The 27,986-nt window shown below is 43.0% G+C and overlaps 1 protein-coding gene across 2 annotated transcripts; it reads right to left on the bottom strand.

Annotated features, from left to right (window-relative positions):
- Positions 1-54: 54 nt before the first annotated feature.
- LOC307219275 (acidic mammalian chitinase-like) lies at positions 55-27,444 on the bottom strand. Of its 2 annotated transcripts, none has more exons than XM_079982370.1 (11): positions 7,904-8,011; positions 7,305-7,334; positions 6,647-6,848; positions 5,633-5,689; positions 5,052-5,217; positions 4,351-4,475; positions 3,804-3,927; positions 3,420-3,605; positions 1,940-2,059; positions 1,703-1,844; positions 55-402 (listed from the first exon to the last, which is right to left on the bottom strand). In XM_079982370.1, exons 1-11 carry the CDS (start codon positions 7,926-7,928, stop codon positions 137-139), a joined length of 1,443 nt encoding a protein of 480 aa, XP_079838496.1. In that variant the 5' UTR covers positions 7,929-8,011; the 3' UTR covers positions 55-136. The 2 variants fall into 2 exon arrangements, with proteins under 2 accessions (XP_079838496.1, XP_079838495.1); XM_079982369.1 differs by lacking the exons at positions 55-402; positions 1,703-1,844; positions 1,940-2,059; ... (6 more) ...; positions 7,305-7,334; positions 7,904-8,011 and adding exons at positions 18,011-18,388; positions 19,622-19,763; positions 19,934-20,053; ... (6 more) ...; positions 26,492-26,521; positions 27,381-27,444.
- Between the last annotated feature and the right edge of the window lie 542 nt (positions 27,445-27,986).

Below are 27,986 nucleotides of genomic sequence, written 5' to 3'. Positions count from 1 at the left end.
AGAAATAACTAGGTAATACCAAACATTATAATGAAGGAGATGAACACACTAGGGTTTAACTTGCACGCTTTTATTTCTTAACTTTCTGCCATGAGTTAAAATTGAAAAGCCTAGGTAAGAGCTGGATAATCTGGTTTTATGCCCAGTTGCAGCATTCACAGCTTGTATCAAAGACCAAGCCAGCCTGGCAATTCTGCTCATAGGTGACTCCATTCAGACAGTGCCAGAAAGCATTTCTGTTGTTGGCCACGGGGTACAGACCATTGGCTTTGCCAGCACAGAAACCGCTACCACCACTGCTGCCACTGCCAGAACTTCCACTGCCAGAGCTTCCACTGCCACTTCCTCCACCACTAGGAGCAGCTGTGATTGGAGGATTGGGTTGGGCAGGAGCGGTACAGCCTGAAATAGAAAAAAAGCATCACACACTTAGATGTACAGGATCAGTACAGGATCAGAAGCAATGATTCTTCAACATCAACTTCGTTGGACTGGTCATGTTGTGCGGATGCCTGATTATCATCTTCCAAAGCAACTACTCTATTCTGAACTTAAAAATGGAAAGGGTAATGCTGGTGGTCAACAAAAGAGGTTTAAAGACTGTCTCAAGGCAAATCTAAAAAAAGTAGTATAAACACAGACAACTGGGAAACACTGGCCTGCAAGCGCTCTAGTTGGAGAACAGCCTTTACCAAAGGTGTCATGGACTTTGAAGACACTCAAACTCAGAACGCAAGGGAGAAACGTGCTAAGAGGAAGGTTCGCTTGGCAAATCCACATTGTGATCAACTCCCGCCCGGGAACCAATGTCCCCACTGTGGAAGGACGTGTGGATCCAGAATTGGCCTCCATAGTCACTTACGGACTCATTGTTAAAAAAGTGTTTATGGAAGACAATCTTACTTGGCTAAGAGTGATTGCCAAAGAAGAAGAAGACAGGATCAGTATTGCACGTATTCTTCCTTTGTCCCTAATTGGTTGTTATTTAATTTAATTATAGTCAGAACCTCTTGAAATGGTAAAAGCTTGGTGGAACAAAAATGCCTTTACTAAAAGGTCTAAAAACAATGGGTAGGATTGTGCTAGGCTATAGTTTCCAAGATCAGTTTCACAAAAGCAGAAGGTATTGTTGTTTGTCATTGCTCTAATCTTTTCTCTCTTGCTGCCTTGTTTGCTTGAAAACTGCATGATGCCACCCAGTGGCATAGCGTGGGGGGTGCAGGGGGGGGGCCGGGCGCACCGGGCGCAACATCGGGGGGGGGGGGCGCGCTCACACTCGCAGCTCTCTGCCCCTAAAATCCTACGGGTTAAAATCCATGGCTTAGGGGGCGCAAATTACTTGCCTTGCCCCGGCTGCTGATAACCCACACTACGCCACTGATGCCACCTCTCCCATCTCCCTCCGAAACCTCCTTCAAAGCTCACCTTTTTGTGAAGCCTTTGGCTGAATCCCTTAGTTCCCATGCTCTGCTGAACCAGGGGATCTGCCAGTTTCTGTTCCCTTAGTTTCTCATTTTTCTAATCTTAATCCAGAATGTATACTGTGATGTGCATGATGCTGCTTTTTCCATGCTCAAACCATTTGTATGTGTTTTAAGAAAAGTGGTGTATTTTTATTATTAGCATTACTGAGACATGACTGTATTGCCATTTACAATATGCAAATGTTAATTTGAGAAAGCGTCTTGTTGCTGGTACTTACTGGTGCTTTGAAGACCAAGAGCGTTCTTCAGGGCAGTGATCAAGGGGTATTTGCCTTGGTTGCAGAAAGTTCCAGTGAAGTCATCCAAGTCAATGGCCCAAACCATGGCACCTCCAAAGTTGTTCTTCATCAGCCATTCAGCCTTTGAAGAAAGAAACAAAAAAACCAGTCCTGAACCTACCAGGACATTCTAATGCACCAGAATGAATGTATGCTTTTGTGAGATTGGTACCATACCTTGATCTGGAAGCTCTTGATGTTGTCATAGCCCACCCATTCATTGCCTTTGTAAGCATAAGGGACATCTTGAGGACCATCCCAAGCTTGAGTGGCTCCATTCTTTAGGAAGGTGCAGATCTGGAAGGGAGCAGACACACAATATTGTATTACCAGCTTACATGCTTGAAGAATAGCTTGCTTGGGGAGGAGAGGCTTTGTTCTAATAAACGTAGTGGAAATCAGTCCCTTAAAGTTTATAACTGACGTATTAGTTTTTAAACATGATTTTAAAGCTGTTTATCTTTGTCAGAAGATTCCTCTGATCTTATGTCTCCATTGCTTGAATCTGTAAACCACATTAAGGAGTGTGTCAAGAACAAAGCTAGTCAGGTTATTTCTCCCAGGAAAGAAATTTAAAAGAATTTCAGCACGAACTCAGATTTCATATGTTGCCTTCAAACAGAAAAACTATGTGTTATTTGGAAATGTGTATTTGACACAGTTCTTCTTGCACCTAATGCTGCAATAAGCAGTGTACAAATTAAAAAATAAACCCAGTTGCTTCCAGTAACCTACAGCAATCTTGTATTTAATTTGAGTTTATCTTGTACTGCTGTTTTTGTAGATTTGAGTTATGAAATATTTTTTGTCCGTGTTCTATTTTTTGAAATATAGTTGCTTGAGAAGATGGCTATTAACACTTTTGGAATGCATAATTCAACAGTAACCTTGTGGTATCATAGCAGTCAACTAGTTTATTCTTTCATGAAATCATATAACAATAGCAACAGCTAATTTCATGAAATGAATATAAAATAATAATAAAATTATTTGCAGTACTATTTCATGCTACAAATTGGTCCAACAATTGACCCATAATAAACTGAGACTTTTCTAAGTGTTTCTCCCACCCTAGCCTCTGCTGAACCAAAAACTTTTTATCCCCTAGAAAAAAAGGGAAGCCCAGGTCAGGCATTCACTGCATGATATTTTACTTTATTTTATATCTTTCTTGCCCTCTCCCATAGATCATAGTGCACTGGTGGGTCTCTGGGAGAAGATGCTCCACCAGGTATCTAGGTCCTGAGATGTATAGGGCCACGTATGTCAAGGCAGGCACCTTTACCTTGCCTCTGTAGCATAGTGGAGCTATTTTGCAATAGGCAGCCCCTAATTGCAGCTTCCAAACCAACATCAAAGGCAGCCCCACTTACAACACATTACAGTAAAAATCCAATCTTGAGTTTTTCAGCCCATGGGTTACTGTGACCAAGAATAGCTGTAGCTGACATACTAGATGAAGCTGGCCTAAGACGTTTCTTGCCATGGAGGCAATTGTGATAGATCTAGGAGCACCCCATGTACATACCTGTTCCTTCAGACTGAGTACAACAATCTCCAAAACAGACGCTTGCCTAATCCTCATCTCATCCCTTATATTGTTGAGATAACAAAATCTGCCCCTAATTTCTCACAGACATAACTTTGTGGCACATACCTCATAGTAAGCCCAGAAGCCAGCTTGTCTTGTATATGGTCCAGCAGGTCCAGCCCCAGATGTTGGAGCACCAACAGCTGTGTTGGATGGGTTGCTGAGGATGAAGGTGTGTCCATAAGTTGGGAATCCAACAATGAGCTTCTCAGCTGGGGCACCGTTGTTCTTCCAATAGTTCATGGCATATTCCTATAAGGAAAACACAGTGCTAAAATGTCTCCAAAGACATAGTTGGAAGTTTCCTTGAGCGAATTTCCTTATATAAAGTCGATCTCTTTATTTCTAGTTCCCCTGCCCTCCAATCAGAACATTTTGGGCCAGCTTTATTTCCTTTGTTGAGGAAAGCTGATTTAGCTATTAGTGACAAAGCTTCTGAAATATACTTACAACATTGAAGTAGATGTTGCCACCAGTGTCTGCAGGACCTCTGTACAGAGGGCTGTTCTCTCCAGTGTATCCCTCCCAGGAGCCATGGAAGTCATAGGTCATCACATGGAAATAGTCCAGGTACCTGTTGGGGAGGTAGGTACGTAGGTATTCAGAGATGGGTTAATTTGTGGCCAATTTGCTATCTTACCAGGTTGACAATGAGAATTGTGATATTGACACGGATAATCTATAGCTGGTCTTCTAAATTCTATGCAGAAAAAGCCGAAAATCCATAAGTAGGGCAATACCTTTATTAGGTCAGCCAAAATGTCACAAAATAGTGAGTAAGATTTTGAGTTCTCTAGAACACTTCATCAAGCTGAGAGCAAAGCAAAGATCTGTGTTAAGATGGAGTTTAGGAAGAGAGAGCAGACCTACCCAGCTACCCTTTTGCTTTATTGAGGTAGAAAAGGGTGATATCTCTTTATCCATTGCTCACTCAGTATTCACCTGCCAGGCACCTCTAAGCAGTAGCTCAAGTACATCTGCAGTACAGTATACTTACTGGCCCAGCTGAGGAATTTCATAGCCTGACTCAATGTTAGAAAGTCCACCAGCCACAGCAGCAGTGACCATGAGCCTGGGCTTGTTGGATTGCTGGGCTTCCTGCTCAAAGGCTTCCCGCATTTCCTATGAAAGAGAAGAAGAGCTATAGCAATTACTTCTGCATCATGCTGTATATTACCCCCCCCCCCACTCTTAAGGAGGAAACCCCTGTTTCATATGATAAGCACAGACATTGAGAGAGTCAATAGCAAAGTGGCAGCTGGAACATCTGAGGGGCTGCAGGTAGGTAGTCACTAGGACATGGTGGGGCAGTACTCTTATTTTTTCTGCAACATAAAATAGGAAGCTAGAGTGCAGCAGTCCTGTGTCCCATGCAGTCATATTCCTAACATTCAATTTATTCAGAGATTCTCTGGAGTCTTTTCTGCCCATCTTCCTTGGTATACATAGAACTGAAAAATCGCAGGTACATTTATGTATTTGATGCTAGCCCTTAGATATGTAAAATTTCCAGGTTTCCAGCTTTCTTCCTAGCTGACTTAAATATCTCATGCTTGTGTACGGGAATTGGTTAATTGTCCACAGTACCTTTTGCAAGGGAGGGGATAGAGAGAAAACCAGAGTACGTTGACTCCGCCTATAGTGACCTGGCTCTGCCTCCCATTAGCTGCCCTACCCACAGCACCATCTCTAGCTTACCTTAACCAGAACAGTAAAGAGGGCCTTATCCTGAGCAGTACTGCCTCGAGAGCCAGGGTACTCCCAGTCAAAGTCCAGCCCATCAAATTCATACTGGCGCAGGAATTTGATGACTGAGTTGATGAAAGTCTGACGAGTTGCAGAAGTGGCAACCATTGCATTGAATCTAGGCAAGAACCAGAGAAGCGGAGAATTAGGAGAAATAACTACAACCAGCACTCACTCCACTCAGCAAGAAAAGACTTGATAAAAAGTTGCAATGGACTACCCAGTCCAACCCCAAATCTCAAGACACGGCAACCCATCCACCCCAAAGCAGCTGTCACAATTGTGAAAATGGTGCACCAAATTTATACACCAGGGATCACATAGTCAGGTACCAAAAATCAAATAATTGTAAATGGTTCAAATAAGTGAGCCAAATCCAATCTGCAGGGGAGATAAAAGCCTCCCGTATCATCAGTTGACTTGTGAGCCAATTCCTTTCAGATCTCAAATTAAGGTTATGATAATTCAGACTTCGAGTCCTTGAGTCAAACCCCATCACTGAATTGTCCCAAGAAAAATGTTATGATGCTTACGGAGCTGTTCCAAAGTTCCAGCCTCCAATAGCCAGGAGAGTCTTGAGTTGTCCATTCCTTGAAAAAAAGGAGTAAGAGAGATTAAGTTCAGTTCTGTATTATTTTTTTATTCAGCATCCCCTGATGATTACTTTTCCTTGGGCAGAAGGGACACTATTGTGCTATAAAATATTGACTGTGACACATCTCATATAAGGCTATTCAAATAACCATTTTTGTTTGTTTGTTTCACTCTTTCCTGGAGCAGTGAGAAATCAGTCTGATTTCAAGGGCGCTGATTATTTTGACCCATTTCAGTGTAGTTTCCACTAAAATAGCATTGGCCACCCTGTCTGATTATATTAGGAGACAGACAAGGAGAATTGCAACCCTATTGATTCTATGTGGCATTTGATATCATTGACTCCTAGATCAGTTCTGTTAATGTGTTGTCTAGTTCATAGGGTTCTACTCTGTCTCCCATGCTTTTTGACATCTGTATGGGATTTGGAGGACAGTTATCGGCATGTTAACATAAACATAACAAAGAATGAATCCTGATAAGATAGAGATACTGATGGTAGGTGGTTTCTGGGTCTGAGAATTGTGTAGATGGCCTGTTCTGAATGAAGTTCCACTTCCCGAAGGAACAGGTGCATAGCTTGGGGGTGCTCCTAGAGCCATCATTTTGACTAGAGGCTCAAGTGGCCTCAGTGGCTAGGAGGACATATTCCCCCCCCCCCCCCAAAAAAAAAGGAAAGGAAAAAAAGGGTATACAACAACTTTCACTGGAATTTCTATATAAATGCATTTGTACCTGAAACAGGTCTGGTGCTGCTTGATACATTCTAGATTTGTCGTATCTTACTGCAACAACTTCACAAGAGAAGCCCTGTGGTTTCCTGCCTTATACTGTATAGTATCAGGCATTTGCTACCAATCATGCAGATGTTTTCAGAGAGGCACTCTGCAGAAAATGATCTGCAGGCAATTTAAGAAAATAAACTAGAACCAACTTGTCATCAGGCAACTTACTGGTTTTTCAGCCCGTTGAAAGATTGGTAAAGGGTCACATCATTCCACTCAATGGTGGCAATCTCGTTGTTCTTCATGCCAGCAAATGCATAGATCAGCTGGGTACACAGGCATGGGTCAATGTTGTCAGGTTTGAATTTTCCCAGGCCTGGTCTGTACTGGGCCCAGTTGGTAAAGTAGCATGTCAGCTGGTAGGCAGAGCCTATGGTTAAGAGAAAAGTTGTGATAGTAGTAGGATATGTTCTACAATGAACCCAGAGTGGCTGGGGAAATCCAGCTAGATGGGCGGGGTATAATAATAATAATAATAATAATAATAATAATAATAATAATTTACAGGCCAGGATTTGGGACAGAGTCTTGGGCCTCATTCAGAAGAATAAGCAAGAACTCCTCACCCAAAAAACCCCAACAGGGTATTTTGAAATAAATGAAGGAATGCACATTACCATGTAAAGGGAGAGGACATGAATTCAACTCAGAAATCTCGTTGTCTTAATGCTATTCCTTAGGAACAGGCAGATCCATTTTTTAAACATTTTATTTATTTGGTGTATTTTTGTTTATTTCCCAAAATAAGCTCCTGAAAGTGCCACTAGTGGCATAGGAGATGCTCAACACAGCTCAATTGCTTTCCCTCTACCTGTTTATTACTTACCCAGCTGAGCATTCAGCAAAAGCGCCAGACCTACGAAGGAAATAAAGAGTAAAGAAATAAGCCATTGAGGTAGGTGTGTGTGTGTAAGAGAGTCCAATCATATGGACTTAAAAATAAAAGGCATTCAAATAAATGATGAACCCAAGAATGTTTTGCATTAAATAATAATGGCTCTGAGATTCCCCCCCCCCCCCAAGGAAAAACAAGCAGTTTCCCCTAATATGCAGTTTTGGATGTTAGTTTCACTAATATATGTGGTTTTATGCACATTTCCCCTTAATATATGCAATTTTGTTTGGTTGGCAAACTGCATCACAAAATTTGGAGAAGAGTGCATTTTGAAGCATAGCCGTGCTTCAGTTTGTATATTGGTTTGAGAAATGTAGACTAGGTAGTCAATAAACTGCAAACAAAATCTAATTTCCCCTCCATCCCTACTCAGAAGTAGGTCTCATTAAGTACAATGCAGCTTTCTCCCAACTAACTCTTGATAGGATTGCAGCCTCAGTCACATTTCAGACTGGCCCATTCATTACAGTGTTTAAGAATAAAACTCAATAACACAATGTATAGACATAAAGTGGTCATTATAGACTTACCGGTAAGGAGAATCAACTTCGCCATGGTTGATCTGTGTACCACTTTTCCATAGTTCTCAACTGCCTTTTATAGACGACATCCTTATTTAATCACATGGCTCCTTATCAGAAAAGATAACCAAATCAGCTTTTTGACAAAGTTAATTGGTAGTTAATGGATTAATAAATACATACTTCCATCTCACCTCTGCAGTTTGCTGTTATTTTCCTACAGCGGATTATGTAAACCTGCTGCCATTATGGAAATGACAGAGCTACAATAATAGCCTCATAGACAGAAAGCCTGTTTGGGAACGTGTTTGCTCTAATCTGTATGGAGTTGATAGTGGCTATTAATGCTTCTAATTGTTATAACAGTATTTGGATTGCTGTGTAAACAGCGTTTCAAGGAATATGACTGTGGAATGTTAGTGAAGAGAATGACGATAGATAAAATTATTTCAAAGTGAACTGTAAGGCAGGGAGACCCAACAAGGTTTTGTGTATCTATCTGGTTTGCTGGCACTGCCAGCTTTTGTGGAGTCACAGTTTTGATGTCCTTGCCACTGATTTTCTTGTGGTCAGTTGGCCTTTGCCTCTACAAAGACTCAGAGCTTGGTTCCTCTGCTCTTAAGGGGTGCAAACCTCTACAATGACTCTGGTCGAACTCTTTAAGGGAAAAGTTAATAGTGAAATGGCATTTACAATTAGTGGATGCATTTCAAGCCCTTGTTTTTACTATAATGAGTCTGGGACCCTGTTGTAATAAAATATTTGGATTTATGTTCACTCATACTGAAATCCTAAATTTGGGTGGGATCCAGAGGACTTCATCATATTTAAGTCCAATTTATCTCAGTTAGCAATTAACAGCAATCAGTTTAAAGATACAAAATCGTATGATGGTATTTGGAAAGATAGAAAACCAGTTTAGGTCATCTGCATAGAAATCTTTACTTTTATTTCTTGCATATATGCTACTGGAAATTATTCCAAAGTTAATTTTGGTTTATGTAAATCTTTAAGTGTTATTTCCTTGTAATATCATGCAGAAAGTGTTCAGTGATTTGCTGTCTTTTCTTTAAGAATATTTATGAATGTGGAGTCCTGGAAAAAAATAAAAATTCCTGAACTTTAGAGTCATCCAGTAAAATCAATCCAATGTCCTGTATTCATTTGGTGCAATGTCATGACATTGCTGCACAGTGTTCTGTGCTGCTACACCAAAGCCACTATCAAAATGTCAACAAGACATTTATTAATAACCTTTATTGGAGATATCCACCAACATGATAGCTTACATTTGAAACCCTTTTATCAAGTTTGCACTTGTGACACCCCTTAGAAGGTTACCTGAGGCTCCAGCTTTTGGAGGCCCAATGGCTTCTGAGAGCAGGTGCACAGCTGCTGTGGTGCTTGCAGTTCTGTGGGCCAGGACCTTATAAAATCACAGACAAACAAATATATGTGGTACTAGTCATAAGTGACCAGTGAAATACCAATATTTACACAGTGCTTCAATTCAGGGACGCAGGTGGCGCTGTGGGTTAAAGCCTCAGCGCCTAGGGCTTGCCGATCGAAAGGTCGGCGGTTCGAATCCCTGAGGCGGGGTGCGCTCCCGCTGCTCGGTCCCAGCGCCTGCTAACCTAGCAGTTCGAAAGCACCTCCGGGTGCAAGTAGATAAATAGGGACCGCTTACCAGCGGGAAGGTAAACGGCGTTTCCGTGTGCGGCTTTGGCTCGCCAGAGCAGCGATGTCACGCTGGCCACGTGACCCGGAAGTGTCTCCGGACAGCGCTGGCCCCTGGCCTCTTAAGTGAGATGGGCGCACAACCCCAGAGTCTGTCAAGACTGGCCCGTACGGGCAGGGGTACCTTTACCTTTACCTTTCAATTCAGCCAAATATTGGTTCCTAATCCCTTTTCTCCTTGCCATGTTACTGACCTTTAACCTCTGGGCAGCACCAGTATTTTTCCTTATTGCTATTGCTATTGTACTCATTTTAGTTCTTTTATTGTCCGTATATACTACAATTTTTTTTTGCTGACTTAATAAAAAAGCCCAGATAACATAGTTCTTTTTAGGGAATGGCCATGTGAAAGCACTGTACAGTGGTACCTCAGGTTAAGTACTTAATTTGTTCCGGAGGTCTGTTCTTAACCTAAAACTGTTCATAACCTGAAGCACCACTTTAGCTAATGGGGCCTCCTGCTGCTGCTGTGCCGCCGGAGCACAATTTCTGTTCTCATCCTGAAGCAAAGTTCTTAACCCGAGGTAATATTTCTGGGTTAGTGGAGTCTGTAACCTGAAGTGTATGTAAACTGAAGCATATGTAACCTGAGGTACCACTGTAGTGCATGTGAACAATGTCTCTTTATAGGTGACTTTCATTTTGCATTTTAAGTATTCTTTACCATTTTGAATATTAAAGATACAAACAGCTTTATGTCTTTAATATGAAATCTCTTTGTTATACAGTTGATGCCCAACGCACGTGAGGGTTATGTTCTGGGGATGGTGCTTCAAGCCAAAATTGTGCATAGTCAAACCAACCCTGGAACTGCCCCCAGGCAAGAAACCCCACCTTTTCGAAATCATTGTGCCAAGCAAGCCTTGCCCCCACAAGGCAGAGAGCCTCCCAGAGCATCTTAAGCAAAGCAAAGAGCTTAAAGCTCTTTCTGCATCAGGTTTGCCCACTGTGGAAAGAACTTTTAAGGTCTTTGCCTTGCGTGTGTTTAATTTGTGCCATGTCAACTGGCTGGCAACCAAGCACTTAAAACTCCGATGATGCAAGTTAAATGCATGTAAGTTGTGAGTCGACTGTACTCAATGACAGTCTTCCCCAACCTGGTTCTAGATACAGGCAGGTAGCCGTGTTGGTCTGACACAGTCAAAATAAATTAAAAAATTGTCCAGTAGCACCTTAGAGACCAACTAAGTTTGTTCAGGGTATAAGCTTCCGTGTGCATGCACACTTCTTCGGATACACTGAAACAGAAGTCACCAGACCCTTATATATAGTGGGAGGGTGGGGTGGGGTTTTTCTCAGAAGGGTAGTAGGAGATGGGTGATTGACTCAATGGTATGGTAAACCTGTTGATGACTGTTAACAACTGCAACTAGTCCTACAGGAAAAAGCAAGGGATGGTATGCAGATGACCAAAAATAGCTTTAGCATATGTAATGAGACAAGAATCCAATATCTCTATTCAGACAAGGTGTCTCCATAGTTTTCAGTCTAGTAATAAGTTGCAATTCAGCAACTTCTCTTTCAAGTCTATTTCTAAAAAAAAATAAAATCCTTCCAGTAGCACCTTAAAGACCAACTAAGTTAGTTCTAGGTATGAGCTTTCGTGTGCATGCACACTTCTTCAGATACACTGAAACAGAAGTCACCAGACCCTTCTATATAGTGAGAAGGTGGGGAGGGGTATTACTCAGAAGGGTGGTGGGATTGCGTGATTGGCAGATAGCTGTGATGAGCCTGTTGACGACTCTTAACGACTGCAATAGGTCTTACAGGAAAAGGCAAGGGGTGAGAAGGTGAAAAATGGCTTTGTCATGTATGATGAGATAAGAATCCAATGTCTTTGTTCAGACCAGGTCTCTCCATGATTTTAAGTTTGGTGATAAGTTGCAATTCAGCAGCTTCTCTTTCCAGTCTATTTCTGAAATTCCTTTGTAATAGAACAGCTACTTTGAGATCTTGTATAGAATGTCCTGGGAGATTGAAGTGTTCTCCTACTGGTTTCTCTGTCTTGTGGTTCCTGATGTCGGATTTATGTCCGTTTATTCTTTGGCGTAAGGTTTGGCCTGTTTGTCCAATATAGAGAGCTGAAGGACACTGTTGGCATTTGATGGCATACACAATGTTAGAAGATGAGCAATTAAATAGGTCTGAGATGGCATGTTTGATGTTGCTGGGTCCAATGATGATGTTGTCTGGGTGTATGTGGCAGCAAAGTTGGCATCTGGGTTTATTGCCAACTTGAAAGAGAAGTTGCTGAATTACAACTTGTTACTAAACTGAAAATCCAATAGAGATACAGTGGTGCCCTGCAAGACGAACGCCTCGCAAGACGGAAAACCCGCTAGACGAAAGGGTTTTCCGTTTTGGAGGCGCTTTGCAAAACGAATTTCCCTATGGGCTTGCTTCGCAAGACGAAAATGTATTGTGAGTTCCTGCGGGTTTTTTCCCCTTCCCCCCCCTTTTCCTAAGCCGCTAAGCCGCTTATCAGCTGATCGCTAAAAGCCGCTAAACCGCTAATAGCGCTAATCCGCTAAGCTGTCAGTGGGCTTGCTTCGCAAGATGAAAAAACCGCTATACGAAGAGCCTCACGGAACGGATTAATTTCGTCTTGCGAGGCACCACTGTATTGGATTCTTGTCTCATTACATATGCTAAAGCTATTTTTGGTCATCTGCATACCATCCCTTGCTTTTTCCTATAGGACTAATTGCAGTCGTTAACAGTCGTCAAGAGGTTTACCATACCATTGAGTCAATCACCCATCTCCTACTACCCTTCTGAGAAAAACCCCACCCGACCCTCCCACTGTATATAAGGGTCTGGTGACCTCTGTTTCAGTGTATCTGAAGAAGTGTGAATGCACACAAAAGCTTATACCCAGAACTAACTTAGTTGGTCTCTAAGGTGCTACTGGATAATTTTTTAATTTATTTCCCCAACCTGGTGCCCTTCAGATGTTTCAGATTACAACTCCCACTGGCATGGCCAATGGCTAAGGATGCTAAGAGCTGTTTTCTGCAACTGGGCTTGTGATTAATCTCATCGCTGACCATGAGCTGCAGTCAAGAGCAAACCCTGGCAACAGCTCATGGTTAGGAAGAAGCCTAGTGTCAAGGACTGGACTGAAGAGGAGGGCTGGGAATCGCCCCCTCCTTCTCCTCTGCTTCCCTCGGAGGAGGAGGGGGAGTGGGGGGGATCAACCCCCCTCTCCAGTAGTTTCAAGAGAAGAAGGAGACAGGATTGAATTACAGTAGAACTCAGAGCTGCCAAGTTATGAGGTGTTAGGAGAAGGAGGGGGAGGGGGAGACCTGCCAGCAGAGACGTCATTGGAAAGCATAGAAGAGCCACCATCCCTGCATACTCGCCACTCAATTAGAATTGAAGAGCAAAGGGCTCAACGCCATTTGTCTCCTGAGGCCTGTAGCCAAGGACTGTTGCTGGGGAAAGAAGGGGAGGAACTCAGAGTGAGCAATGTCACTATAGAGTTAAGGACTGGATTTTTTGTCTTGCACCACGATGACTGAACAAAACCATAAACGTTGTCAGGAGTCTTGGTAACAAACGAGCGTAGTTAATTAAAAGGAAGATTTATTGCAAAAAAACCAGAGTTCACCAGAGTGGCGATCACAGCCGTCCGTTCATAAAGATGTCCCTTCTAAGGAGGGTGTTTCCGGCAAGACCAGAAACAGCCGAACTTCCTCTTCTGATGTATTCTGTCTTGAAGCCCCCCCATATGCCTAGACCTTGGGCTAAGGGGGTCAGCTCCCACCCCTTCCTCATTCTCTGAGAGTGTACTTCATGGTCTTTCCCGCTCTCTGAGCTGCTTTCGTTTCTAGTCCTTGCAGTTTGCCCTTCACTGGCACACTGGCAAACTGCCGGCTGACTCTCTGCAACTCTGCTATCAGTTGGCATTCCTAAGGGTGGGGGAGTTGGTTCTCAGCTATAATTCTCGTGTCTTGCAGTTAACCCTCTCTCTTCCTGGCTCCTTCCTTCACTGGGAGCTGACTGCAAACTTCCCTTGGAGACTGGCTCATGCATGACAGATATGAACTTTCTGGTTTCTTCCCTGATCCTTGATGCTTCTGGGAGAGGAGAGAATCCCCCACGCCTGACACCTAGATTCCCAATGACACAGTAAGCTAAATTTTGACTTAGCTCAGCACAGGTGTAAAAAAGAATCTGGTATAGCAAAGGGAGAGCCCACATATAGAATTATAGAGTGGGAAGGGACCACAAGGATCATTTAGTCTAACCCCCTGCAATGCAGGAATCTTTTGCCCAATTTGGGGCTCTGTATGGTTCTGGTAAACCATAGTTTGGCTTCCTGTGTTGTTCAAACCATCTCCCTCTCTCTTGCTTTCAGGATCAGCCTAAAACGAATTACTTCTGGTAGGCAGGCCCGAAGACAATGGTTATACCCCATGCTTATGCCAAACCTCTTACACCTGTAATCAATAAAAGTTGTGGTCTTATTTGACCCAAAGTACTGTTTTTTGCCTGGTTACTGTATTCTATAAGATTGGGTGGGTGGTGGTGTGGTGCCTGGGCACGCAACACTCAGCTTTCTCTTGCCCCCCATTGATTTTTTATTTTTATTTTGCCTGCAAAAATGGTTTTACATTATTTCATATTTTCTTACAAAGGAATGTGGATTCTGGGCCTCTGATAACAAGTAGGCAACTATGAACAGATACTTAAATCTACAGGATTGATTGTGTTATGGCTTGTGTTATTTTATTTATATTTATTGTTTGTTTATTTAATTAATATTTTTTCTTTAAAAAAACCCTGCAAAGTGGTTTACCAAAACAAAAAACAAAGTAAAATCAAGAAAAATTAACACTCCTACTTTAAAACATACAAAAGCTAAAATAGTAAGATTAAAATTACTTCAACTTCCTAAGCATCTAGGTATGCTTTCCTAAAGTAGAATGCTTTTAGCAGGTGCCCAAAAAGAGTCTAGCAAAGGCATGTGCTTTGTTGCAATAGGCGGGGAGTTCCAAAGTGCAGGTGCTGTCACAGTAAACAATGCAGTACAGATATTATGTGGAACCTGTAGTAATGCTTGAAACTACTGAAGGGGAGGTTTTATTTCTTGTGGTTTCACCATGCTTTGTATTATCTGAAAGGGAAACATTTATTTAAAAAACAGGACTGCACAGCAGCAATCTAGTCTCATCATGATCAGTGGGACTTATTCACGAGCCGACGATGCATAAGATGGGCTGCAATCCTATGCACCCCTTGCATCCAACATGTACCTAAAACTCTGCACAAGTCTGCACCAGAGAACTGTAGAGTTGGAAGGGACCCCTGAGGGTCATCTAGCCAAACCCCTGGGGCAATGCAGGAGACCATCCCTGACCTATGACCTATTTTCCCTCAGCCAGGACACACAATGGATAAAGACACAACAATGGAGACTGGAGGTGGGGGCGGGAAGCCCAGCAGAGGGTGGGGCAGTAGGGCGGTTCATTAAAAACTTTTTTTTAAAAAAATGCCTGCTCCAAAGGTCTTATCTTACTAAACTAGGGATTATATAGCTATATCTGAAATTTCATGCATATCAGTTAATATCTTGACCCTGCTCCACTGAATTGAAAATTCAGCCTTCACAACATAGGAAAACGGCCAAGTAAACAGATGTTTTCGTGGAGGAGGGTCAAGATATTAACTGATATGCATGAAATTTCATGTAGTAAGATGAGACCTTTGGAGCAGGCATTTTCAAAAAAAAGTTTCTTATGAACCGCCCTGGTAGGGCAGTAATTGCGCCTTGATAATTTGTCACCCCCTTCATGATGGCAACTGGGGCGGCCTCCCCCCTTCCTATGCCCCCGGATATGATCACTTCCTCCCAAGGTTCCCAGTAACTTCCACTTTGTGAATCAGTTCCTCCCTGTTGGTGAGGACCAGATCCAAAACAGATGATCCTCTTGTTGCTTCTTCCACCTTATGGGAAATGAAATTGTCAGAGAGGCAATGGAGGAATTTGTTGGACCTTACATTCGTGATAGAGTTGAGTTCCAACAGATATTGGGTAGTTGAAGTTTCTTATAACTACTGTATCTCTCCTTTTTGATTGTTTGGCAATCTGCTCTAGGAAGGCATCATCCCAAGTCTTCAGTCTGGCTTGGAGGTCTAAAGTCAATGTTGTTTCCCTCTCCTACAGTTTTAACTATCTTGGGCCAACTGAGTATGCCAGTTTGTGTAACACAGTTAAATTTGGGGTGGGGAATCTACGTAACTGAAAAGTTTGCAAAGCTACAAAGCTTTGTCCAATAAAATAAATTGTCTGAGACCAAGCATATCTTTCTAAGAGGGATCTGCTCTGTGCTTTAGGATTTCATGATCGGTCAGTAGGGGCTTGTGGATAGACAGGCTTGCCTTGTGGTGAAAGGGTGGGCTATCTTTTCTAACTGACACCACATTTTCTACTTCTGCATCCATTATTTTCTCTGGTAGCAACACCTCTGAGATGGCTACAAAGTGTAATGTTAGATCTAGATGCTATAAAATCTAACGTGGTCGTGAAGATGAATTCATATTGATTCACCTGTATTAGGAACTTTGTATTAATTTCGAAGTGGTCAATGGGAAAAAAGTTTGGGAACCACTGATTTATGCTATAGTTTAACATTGCTTTATGACAGATTGCATGAGTGCCCCCTCCCCCTGTTTTGAGTGGTGCCTGGCACCTCATGGTCAGTTTTTGGGTGCCAGGCTATGGCATTTTTATTTACCCAGCCCTTTGGCAGCTAAGTTAGGTTATGATCTTTTGGTGGGATGGGGTAGGACTGGTCTTATTGTGTTGTTGGATGAACATTTTAGAGATTTTGTATTCTGGACTGTTTGTTAGATTTTTTTTTTTTTTACTGTTGGTTGATTTTATCTTTTTGTGCTTTATCTTCTTAAGTTGGTTCAATACTTTTTGTATATGTCAGAGCTGCCTCCAGGTCCCAGCTCACAGAGGACCAACGCTAGGCTGTAGTTATGTACAAAAGTCTTTATTGAGATTCAGTCTCCATTTCAAAGCCGCAGCGTGCAGCTCTACGTCCCGAGCTTAGACCGGCGAAGTCCTGTCTGAGTCTCCTCCCCCTCCACACCAGTTTAAGACTCTCGCTTTGCTCCACCTCTTCCTAAATTCCTTTCTCCTCTGGGCCCTCCTGCCCGCTAGGGTCTCATCCTTCCTCGACTCCTCTGACGCTGACCCTGACGATTCTTGCCCCTCCTTCCGGCGGGCTTTAGGACCTGGTTCCCTATCCGGGCTACCTTCTGTGCCGCTCGCCTGTACCTTTGAACTTGGCGCGCGCGCCCAGCCTGCAACTTTCCTCTTAACCGTTAACTCGCTCTCCGATGGAGGCGTGGTCCACCCTGACTCATCTTCTCTCGCTGGTGGTGCATATGTGGGCTCTGACACCTGGGACTCCTCCCCCCCACTACGCTCTGGTGGGGAAGCTGGTCCTGATTTGCAACTGGTGCTCTGGGAGTCCCCGCTGGCCCCTTGCTTCTGGGGTGTCCCCCTTGGGTCGCCCCTTGCCCTGCCCATCGGCGCCCCCTTCTGTGAATCCTCCGATTCGCTGGAGAGGCTCATGGAATCTATCGGGCTGCTGTCATATTCTCCTACGCTGCCCTCGGATTGCTCCCCCTCGCTTTCCATCTCCTCTCCTCCCTGCGCTCCCGCTGAGTCCCTGACAGTATAAAATGCAGATAATGATAGTTTATGTGAAAGGTAAATTTCTTTGAAGGTTTGTTGTTGTTGTTTTGCATTGCGGGGTCACCTGTTTTTGGATCCCCCTCTGTTGGGGGTCAGGTACACGCAGCCTCTGCAGGCCACATGATACCAGCCTAGATGGCAGGCTGTGAGTGTCATGGAGGCCACATGGGTGCCACCACCCACATGGGGCAATGTTGCAAGTAACCAAAAGCAAAGGCCGGATAACATAGTTTTATGGGTACTGGTTCAGCAGTCAACCAGGAAGCCAGTATCACAGGAAGCTCCCCTTGGATTATGAGCTATATTTCCTATGTAACTTTAAAGGTAAAGGGACCCCTGACTGTTAGGTCCAGTCGTGGATGACTCTGGGGTTGCAGCGCTCATCTTGCTTTACTGGCCGAGGGAGCCGGCATACAGCTTCCGGGTCATGAACCAGAGCAGTTTACCTTCCCGCAGGAGCGGTACCTATTTATCTACTTGCACTTGGCGTGCTTTCAAACTGCTAGGTTGGCAGGAGCAAAGACCGAGCGATGGGAGCTCACCCTGTTGTGGGGATTCGAACCACTGACCTCCTGATCGGCAAGTCCTAGCAGGAGAAGCAGGTGAAAAGAATAGCAAAGCCTGCATGTCATGCAAGTAAATTGACACAGAGGAAAGAGCCATAGGTTTTGCTGAATTTTATTTCACTTTTACAGCTACATGGAATGTTGGATTGGGAAGGCTATGGAGTTAAAAAACCTGATCACTTCATGCCCAGTTGCAGCAGGAGCAGCTGGCATCAAAGACAAGACCCGTCTGGCAATGCTGCAGGTAAGTCCTGCCGTTCACACAGTGGTAAAAGCTGTTCTTGTCTGTTGGGTCTGGGTACAGGCCTCCGGCTCTGCTAGCACAGAATCCACTGCCTCCGGTGCTGGGGCTGCCACCGGAGCCACTGCTTGGGCTGCCACCAGATCCACTGCTTGGGCTGCCACCGGAGCTTCCTCCACCACCGCTGGGGGCTGGTGGGATTGGCTCAATGGGCTTGGATGGGGCTTTGCAACCTGGAAGAGAAGCAGAGGGTAAGCCATCTCAGATAACCACTACTGGCTCAAAATGTGAATTCTACATCATTCTGAACTTGATTTAAGGGATTCTGCCTACATGACATGTTTGGCTTTTTCCACAAAGAAAACCTGCCTTGTACTTTCTCCCTAGTGTGTGATCGACATCAGTGTGAATAGAGAAGGTGATCTCCTGATCTGCAACTCCCATCAGCCCCAGCCAGCCTGGCTAATGGCCAGGGATTATGGGAATTGTAATCCTAAACATCTAGAGGGCACCAATCAATCATGAGCACAAGGAAAAGGCTTTTAAAAATCTTATTTAAAAGACCTCTGATTTCTCATTCTACTCTAGATCTGCACAACTTGTGATCCATTGAGCTGAATGCAGGTCATTAGCTATAAACTGTGGCCTGGCAGTTTTTTGAGAACTTGTCTTTTTCTGTTTCCAGGCAGGGAGCAAGAACTGAAGGTTAATTCAACCTCTGCTTGGCTGTCACACACAGATGGTGGGTCATGAGTTGTACAGTCCAGCTCAAATCCTTCCAGAACTTGAGGGTCCCTGTGGCTGTAAATCTAAAGTACTTGGCTATCTGTGGAGTAGGTCAGGAACTACAGCTCAGTGGTAGAGTATATGCTTTGCATGCAGGAGGTCCCTGCTTCAGCCTTTGGCATTTTTAGTTTAAAGGGTCCAGAACCTGGTGATGGGAAAGACCCTTGGGATCTGTGGTCTAGATGACACTGAGCTAGATGGGCTGATAGTCTGTTGGAAGCTGATAGGCAGCTTCCAACGTTCTTAATTTATGAATACATAGGTTCTGCATTCAGTGCCCGTGATATGATCTCCAAAATATACCTTCTCTTTCACTCTGGACTGCAGCAGCCCTTTCTCCCCAAGTCTTATCGGTCCCTGATTCTATAGTTGTGGTGAATTCTTCTTGGTTGTTTTGCCCCCATCCTTTAATAATGCATTCTATTTTTTTGCCCTTCAAAACCTTCCAAAGCCAACTGTTCTCATTCTCTATTTTTTTTTTTAAAGTGCTACCATTGATATCGAAATGTATTGAGCATGTTCTAAACAGGCCTAAAAGTGACTTAACTGACCTTGGTACCTCAGTTTGGAGGTTAGTTCTAAAATAAGCAACAGTGACTTGTTTTTCAACATTATGAGCTTTTGCTGGAACTTTGGCTTTCACAATCGTTTTGAGAGCTTTTCCTGCTGCTGCTACTTACTAGCACTCTGCAGTCCAAGAGCATTCTTCAGGGTGGTGATCAAGGGGTATTTGCCTTGGTTGCAGAAAGTACCAGTGAAGTCATCCAAGTCAAGAGACCAAACCATAGCACCTGCAAAGTTGTTCTTCTTCAACCACTCAGCCTGTCAGATGCCAAGAAAGATGCCCAAGTCAATCAATATAAAGAACCTGTACTTGGTGGCATTACATCAGCCATAGTCCTCATACCTTGATTTTGAAACTCTTGATGAACCTACCAAGACATTCTAATGCACCAGAATGAATGTATGCCTTTGTGAGATTGGTACCATACCTTGATCTGGAAGCTCTTAATGTTGTCATACCCCAGCCACTCATTTCCCTTGTAGGCATAAGGCACATCTTGAGGAGCATCCCAAGCTTGAGTGGCTCCATTCTTCAGGAAGGTGCAGATCTAACAGAGGAAACGAAAAAGGCACGTTGTAAATCATTGCAGGACTCTGTCTTGGTTGCTGTCTCATAATGCTATGTGCATAGTGCAGAGAAGTGAACTGAAAGTATCACTGCACAAATCAGCATAGGCTTCATAAAGCTTATAAGTATTTCCTCCATGGCTTAAAAAGGAGGCACAATGTGTATCAAGAGTTGAGAATACCTTGTTGGCTGCACAGTGAAAAAAGTTATTATCTTGTCCTCAGTTATCTGAAATTCCTGCCTACCCCCAAAACCAGTGTGCATTAGCCACATTACTTCATCTCAGTATAATCTTGAGCAGAAATGCTAAAACCCAGGTGCCCTAGCTAGTGATATCCATACAAAAAATGGTCCCTTGGTCCCTATGGAGGAATTTTTTTCTTGCTTTCTGTCTGGCACTGAGAAAAATCTCACCGGCTATTAAGCTTTAGAAACATTTTTTGCACCACTGGTTTTGTGCAAACAGCATATTTTCCAAGCTATTAGGCCAAAATTTAGTTGTAGCATCTTTGTAGGATTTCTTATTTGACTGGCCTATCTTTAGAATTATATTCTTCATCTGTATAGTGTAAACTGAGTGATGCAAATAAATGTTTTAATGGATTGTGGTGGGAAAAGTGAACAAACCTCATAGTAAGCCCAGAAGCCAGCTTGTCTTGTATATGGTCCAGCAGGCCCAGCGCCAGTTGTGGGAGCACCAACAGCTGTGTTGGATGGATCGCTGAGGATGAAGGTGTGTCCATAAGTTGGGAATCCAACAATGAGTTTCTCAGCTGGGGCACCATTCTTCTTCCAGTAGTTCATGGCATAGTCCTACAAAGGCAAATCATTTGTTACTCTCTGCTTGCAAAGTGGAATGTTAATTTCTTCATTTTTTTTAGGTTTAGTTCCTGGCAGCTTTTGAAGCATCCTGTAAAAATAGGCTTCCAGCTTGGGATGAGTGAATCTGCCAGTTGCAGGTTTTCTCTCTCAGTTTCTTCTTTTTTCCACCCTTAAATGTGGTTCTCCACATTTCCATATCAGCATATGATTTTCATTAAAGTAAGCACTTTTGCCTTATACACATTTTTTTTGCAAAGCAATTTTCCCTAATACAATGCCTTTTTGTATGTTATGTTCACTAGCATATTATTTTTAAATGCACATCTTACCCTAGTATATGTACTTTTGACACATTATTTTCATGCAGTATTCGGAAAAGGGATGGCTATGTTTCAGTTTACATGTTGTTTCAAAAAGTGCAAATTAGGCAGATTGACCTTTAAATGTCTCCCCCAGCCCTACTTTCAGCTTATACTTACAACATTGAAGTAGATGTTTCCACCAGTGTCTGCAGGACCTCTGTACAGAGGGCTGTTCTCTCCAGTGTATCTCTCCCAGGAGCCATGGAAGTCATAGGTCATCACATGGAAATAGTCCAAATACCTGTGAGGAGATTAAATGTATCTCTGTCCAGTTCTTCTTCTTCTTCTTCTTCTTTGCAACTATCAGTAATATGTTGAATAAACCCTATGCTTCTAAGGCTTTTGCAGTCTCACCTTCCATAAACATTACCTCTCTAGACCATAGACCATTTTCTGCTATGCAGTAGCACCACCATTCTTTTTTCTGACTATATATGATAGCATTTGATGTATAATTAGATCCATAAATGCAGTTTCATAGTGGAAGCCCATCACAGGCCCAGTTTGCTCTTGAAAAAGGATCATTATTGTGGCTTTGACTGATTATATTTGAAATATTTGATCATTGGGTTTTTTTTAGCCCACCTTCTTAGGTTTGCCCTTCAGGATGAATATCTATAGTACTATCAATGTTTTGGTGCTTTATGAAAGTAATCAGCAGAGGAAATAGTATCTGTGGCAGCCTTGTCTCCTGAAGTAACTCTGTGTACTAGGATTGGCTGTAAGGTACACTGTTCTCCTAAAACCAGCCAGTATGCTAATACTGCAGCTGCCTCTATGCCAGTGATGCTGGCATAGTGATTTTACCAATGATACATACTGGCTTGGTTTCACTTTAATGCAGAGTGTGCAACTGATGAACAATACGACAACATCAGATGATTCAAAATTACATTAATTGTAAGGGTATCTTCACCTATGCATATACAAAAGACAGAAGTTAAATTCTGTACTTACTGGCCAAGCTCAGGAATCTGGTAGCCTGACTCAATATTGGAAAGACCAGCAGCAACAGCAGCAGTGACCATGAGTCTGGGTCTGTTCACTTGTTTGGCTTCCTTCTCAAAGGCTTCCAACATTTCCTACAAAGCAAACAGTAAGGTAAATGTGAATTTTCTGACAGAGTCCCACACTCTTGTTACTGTTTGGGTTTTGAGTCAATCCTATGAATTTTAGTCAACAAAATCATTAAAGTGACAATTTCAGACTATAAAAAGTGCCTATGAATAAAAATTTCTTGAAAAAAGTAAGAGGTGAGGAACCTGTGGCCCTGCAGATGTTGGTCTACCACCATCCCTGACCACTGGCCATGCTAGCTTATGCTGATGGGAGTTGTAGTGAAACAACAACTGGAGGACCAGAAGTCGCCCCACTCCTGTTTTAGGTGTTGTCACAGGAAGCACCGTTTTAGAAGAGGCACCCACTTCTGTGTGAGATAGATGAAAGCCTGTCTCTTCTAAAATGATGCTCACCAGTTTTGGTTTTTGTAGATAATGATATTAAAAATAAAGACCCCATCAATCTGAGGCAATTTTTAATTGATAGCAAGGTTTTAAAAGATTGATAAAACCTATTAACTGAGTAATGGGACAGTCGTACACATGCTAACTTAGAAACAGGCTCCACCATCTTCTGTAGGGCTTACACCCAGGTGGTTGTGTGTAGGATAGCAGCATAAATGTTGTAGCCCTATGTAGCATTATTGTTATGCTGCTATGGCAATGGGAGACAGCTGCTCATCTCTGCTGGTGAGAATGACTTCCTTCCTTGCCTTTAGGGCAGCAGTAGGCAATATGGTGCCCTCCACTGTGGACTACAACTCCCATCAGCTCAGCCAGCAATGGTCAATGGTAAGGAACAGTGGGTGTTGTGGTCCACAGTATTTGGTTTTGGCCACCCTAAGTTAGGAGAATAAAGGCAGAGATAAATTGATGCTAAACTATCCAATCTGGCTTCTCCCTTTCTGGGTGGTGGTGGTGAAATAAGAACAACATAATCAGTGGTTTTACCTTAACCAATAAAGTAAAGAGGGACTTATCCTGAGGGGTGCTGCCTCTAGAGCCAGGGTACTCCCAGTCAAAGTCCAGCCCATCAAACTCATACTGGCGCAAGAAAGTGATGACAGAGTTGATGAAGGTCTGGCGGGTCTCAGGAGTGGCAACCATTGCAGTGAATCTGTAATGTGGCCATAAGAGGGTAGAAGATAATTACCTACTTATTATGTGCATTCTTCTCTCTATTACTAGGATGAAGTATGCAAGCGTTGCTTCAACTTACGGTGCTGTTCCAAAGTTCCAGCCTCCAATTGCCAGAAGAGTCTTCAGGTCCCCATTCCTGTCATGGAAGAGATTGCAGAGATTAAATCTACCCTATTTCTGGAACAAGGAGTCCCGAATTGGTTCCATCTTGCTATCCATTTTGTGTTTGTTTTTATAATCTTGAACCCCATTTTCTTATGACAGACGATCTGTCAAGTAGTCTAGAATGAGTCACTTTTTATTATTGGTTTGCATCCCAACATCAGCTGACAACCTTGTAGTATCGTAGCTCCACATGTACTCAAACTTTCTTGCTTCTTTGTTCTATGTAGTGTTAGGTTCAGCTAGGTTACAACACTGGCCATTGGATCCCTCTGGGCAGGAAGGCATATGATAGTGATTTCTGTTCCAGTTGAGCCTCATATAAACAAGGCAGAAGCAGAATGTGGGAAGGGCGGGTGACCATTGTTCATGGATACTCACTGGTTTTTCAAGCCATTGAAAGATTTATAAAGAGTGACATCATTCCATTCAATGGTTGCAATCTCATTGTTGCGCATCCCAGCAAAGGCATAGATCAGGTGAGTACACAGACAAGGGTCAATGTTGTCGGGCTTGTATTTCCCAAGGCCTGGTCTGTATTGGCCCCAGTTGGTGAAGTAGCATGATAGCACATAGGCAGAACCTATCAAGACAAATAGGACAGGCTATAATAAAAGTTTAAATGGAATCGAGGAAGACTGAAGGGTGAGAAGAAGAAAGACAAGTGTGTATTTTCTTTAGCTATAATAAAACATGTATACCTGCCAGGTCTTAGTATGCATTGCAGATTTGGCATGTCATTATAGTAGGTGCAGAAGAGCATTCATTGCTGTGATATTTAGGAGGGATTGCTGCAATATTCTTAGAGATAGACACGTGCAGCTTAGTGTAATGTAAATGCACAAATTTTCTAAACATATATTTTTTTTCAAAATATGCATTTCAAAATCCCCTTCAATGGTTTTGAAAGCTGAGAACTGTGTTGCAACATTTAGAGAAATGCAAAAAGCTATGGGCTCCACTGAAAAGACCACAGTCTGCCACTGTGGAGACTGTGGTGTTTTTATGATATTGGGTTTATTTACACATATCATAGAATCATAGAATCATAGAGTTGGAAGAGACCACAAGGGCCATCGAGTCCAACCCCCTGCCAAGCAGGAAACACCATCAGAGCACTCCTGACATATGGTTGTCAAGCCTCTGCTTAAAGACCTCCAAAGAAGGAGACTCCACCACACTCCTTGGCAGCAAATTCCACTGTCGAACAGCTCTTACTGTCAGGAAGTTCTTCCTAATGTTTAGGTGGAATCTTTTTTCTTGTAGTTTGGAACCATTGCTCTGTGTCCGCTTCTCTGGAGCAGCAGAAAACAACCTTTCTCCCTCCTCTATGTGACATGCTGTGGGTTAAAGCCTCAGCGCCTAGGGCTTGCCGATCGAAAGGTCGGCGGTTCGAATCCCTGCGGCGGGGTGCGCTCCCGCTGCTCGGTCCCAGCGCCTGCCAACCTAGCAGTTCGAAAGCACCTCTGGGTGCAAGTAGATAAATAGGGACCGCTTACCAGCGGGAAGGTAAACGGCGTTTCCGTGTGCGGCTCTGGCTCGCCAGAGCAGCGGTGTCACGCTGGCCACGTGACCCAGAAGTGTCTCCGGACAGCGCTGGCCCCTGGCCTCTTAAGTGAGATGGGCGCACAACCCCAGAGTCTGTCAAGACTGGCCCGTACGGGCAGGGGTACCTTTACCTTTACCTTATCATATCACCCCTTAACCTCCTCTTCTCCAGGCTACACATGCCCAGCTCCCTTAGCCATTCCTCATAAGGCATCGTTTCCAGGCCTTTGACCATTTTGGTTGCCCTCCTCTGGACACGTTCCAGTTTGTCAGTGTCCTTCTTGAACTGTGGTGTCCAGAACTGGACACAGTACTCCAGGTGAGGTCTAACCGGAGCCGCATACAGTGGCACTATTACTTCCCTTGATCTAGATGCTATACTCCTATTGATGCAGCCCAGAATTGCATTGGCTTTTTTAGCTGCTGCGTCACACTGTCGGCTCATGTCAAGTTTGTGGTCAACCAAGACTCCTAGATCCTTTTCACATGTACTGCTCTCAAGCCAGGTGTCACCCATCTTGTATTTGTGCCTCTCATTTTTTTTGCCCAAGTGCAATACTTTACATTTCTCCCTGTTAAAATTCATCTTGTTTGTTTTGGCCCAGTTCTCTAATCTGTCAAGGTCGTTTTGAAGTGTGATCCTGTCCTCTGGGGTGTTAGCCACCCCTCCCAGTTTGGTGTCACCTGCAAATTTGATCAGGATGCCCTTGAGTCCATCATCCAAGTCGTTGATAAAGATGTTGAATAAGACCGGGCCCAAGACAGAACCCTGTGGCACTCCACTAGTCACTCTTCTCCAGGATGAAGAGGAACCATTGATGAGCACCCTTTGGGTTCGGTCAGTCAGCCAGTTACAAATCCACTGAGTGGTAGCATAGTCAAGTCCGCATTTTACCAGCTTCTTTACAAGAATATCATGGGGCACCTTGTCAAATGCCTTGCTGAAATCAAGGTAGGCTACATCCACTGCGTTCCCTTCATCTACCAGGCTTGTAATTCTGTCAAAAAACAGAACCTGCACCTATGATGGAGGGGTTCACAGCATTAACACCCACAGAGGCTCTTGTTTCTCCCAAAATTACAGCCTCGGATTCAAACGGAAATCAAACATTGCTCTCAATAGGTGCTTTACCTCTAGGTCACATCACTGCAACTCAACTCTAAACTCAGGCTTTGTCCTTCTAACTATCTATGAATTGAGGGAAGGGCCCACCCATTTGCTGCTTCCTTTGTTTTCCTTAATGGCCCATCACCCAGGCTGTCACTCCAACACAGGAAGCGACTAGGTGACACTTAGACATTAATTTAAAGAGCTGCTTTCCATACCTATTTGTGCATTCAGCAGGAGCACCAGACCTATAAAGAAAAAGGGAATAATTTGTAAATTAAATATGTATAAACTTTTATGAGTTGTTTAGAAATCATAGTGTATCACTATTTAACTTTGAGAAGAGTGGCAAACAATTTCTGTTTTGATGAAAGACTTTGTTGTAGGCCTTATACTGACCGCTATATTATATAGTTATTCAAACACGATTTTAAATAGAAGCACATTAACTGCTTGAATTTTCAAATGAATTGTAATGGAGGTATAATTTACACTGTGCATGCTACTTGGAGGAGGAATAATTAATTTTCTTCCATAATTTGTACCTCAAAAGGTATCCATGGACTTCATTGCTAAGTATTATGCAGGAATTTTCAAAAACTAAAATTAATAGTGGGGAAAGAAGGGGTTGATACAACTGAATAAAAATCTGCAAGATTTTCAGTTGTAAGTATTACAGGGAACATATTTGGGTCTCCAGGAATTTTCTCCAACCTTATCTGGAGACCCAAGGGATTGAACCAGGGACTTTTTTGCATGCAAAGCATGTGTTTTTCCACTGAGCTACGGTCATTCTCCAATGGAGGGAATTCCTGATTTCCAAATATCCCAAACAAAGAAAGCTTTCTCTCCACACTATGGAATGGAGGGAAGCAACACTTCTGGTTTTGTAAGGAAATATGGTAGTGAATGAAATCTTTGCTATAGAATAGCAAGAATAAAATCAACTTGCTCAGTTATTTTGAAATCCATTCAGTTAATTAAAAGTTGTTCTCATTTAAATAATAGAATATGCACGAAAAAGTAAGGAATGAGAATTACAGAATGAGTTTCTTCCACCAGCAGAGAAAAGATACACCATTTTATGAATTTCAGATTTGTACTTACCGGTAAGAAGAATCAACTTGGCCATCTTGGTCTCTGTACTGATCTAACGTTGTTTCTCTCTTCCTTTTATACCATACACTTGCCCTTCTACCTGTTCAGTGCCTTGTGACCAAAGCATCAGGTGATTGGGACATTCATCTAAAATTATTGGCATGCAACAAATTCCAGTACCAGAACAAAGGCACAATTAAAAAACCAAACTTAAGAAAACATGGTTATCAATATTTTTTATTTTACCAGTGCTATTGGGATCCTGGTGGAATTAGATTACAGTGTTTAAATCCCTTTAATTGAATGATAACATATAGAAGTCAGGACTGTATATTTGCTGTACCAGTTTGCTTTTGATTACACTTATAAATTGAGAACAGTTATATAACCTGTTTACCGAGGACTTCCAGCTGTTTGTCCCAGTTACCTGATTGTTCCCTTGCAAAACTGAACTGTGTGCATGTATTTTGTCTCTTTGAGGGGGCCGATCTAGGGTGAAGGGGAGAGAAGTGACTAGAGGAGAAGGTTCCCCCAGCATTTGCTCAAAAATCCAGATGTGTCCAGAAGCCTAGAAAGGTTTGCAACCATGGTTATAAATGGACAACTGACGATTCC

The sequence above is a fragment of the Podarcis cretensis genome (assembly GCF_951804945.1).
Source record: "Podarcis cretensis genome assembly, chromosome: 6".
NCBI lineage: Eukaryota > Metazoa > Chordata > Lepidosauria > Squamata > Lacertidae > Podarcis > Podarcis cretensis.
This window is presented reverse-complemented; position numbering and strand designations above follow the sequence as displayed.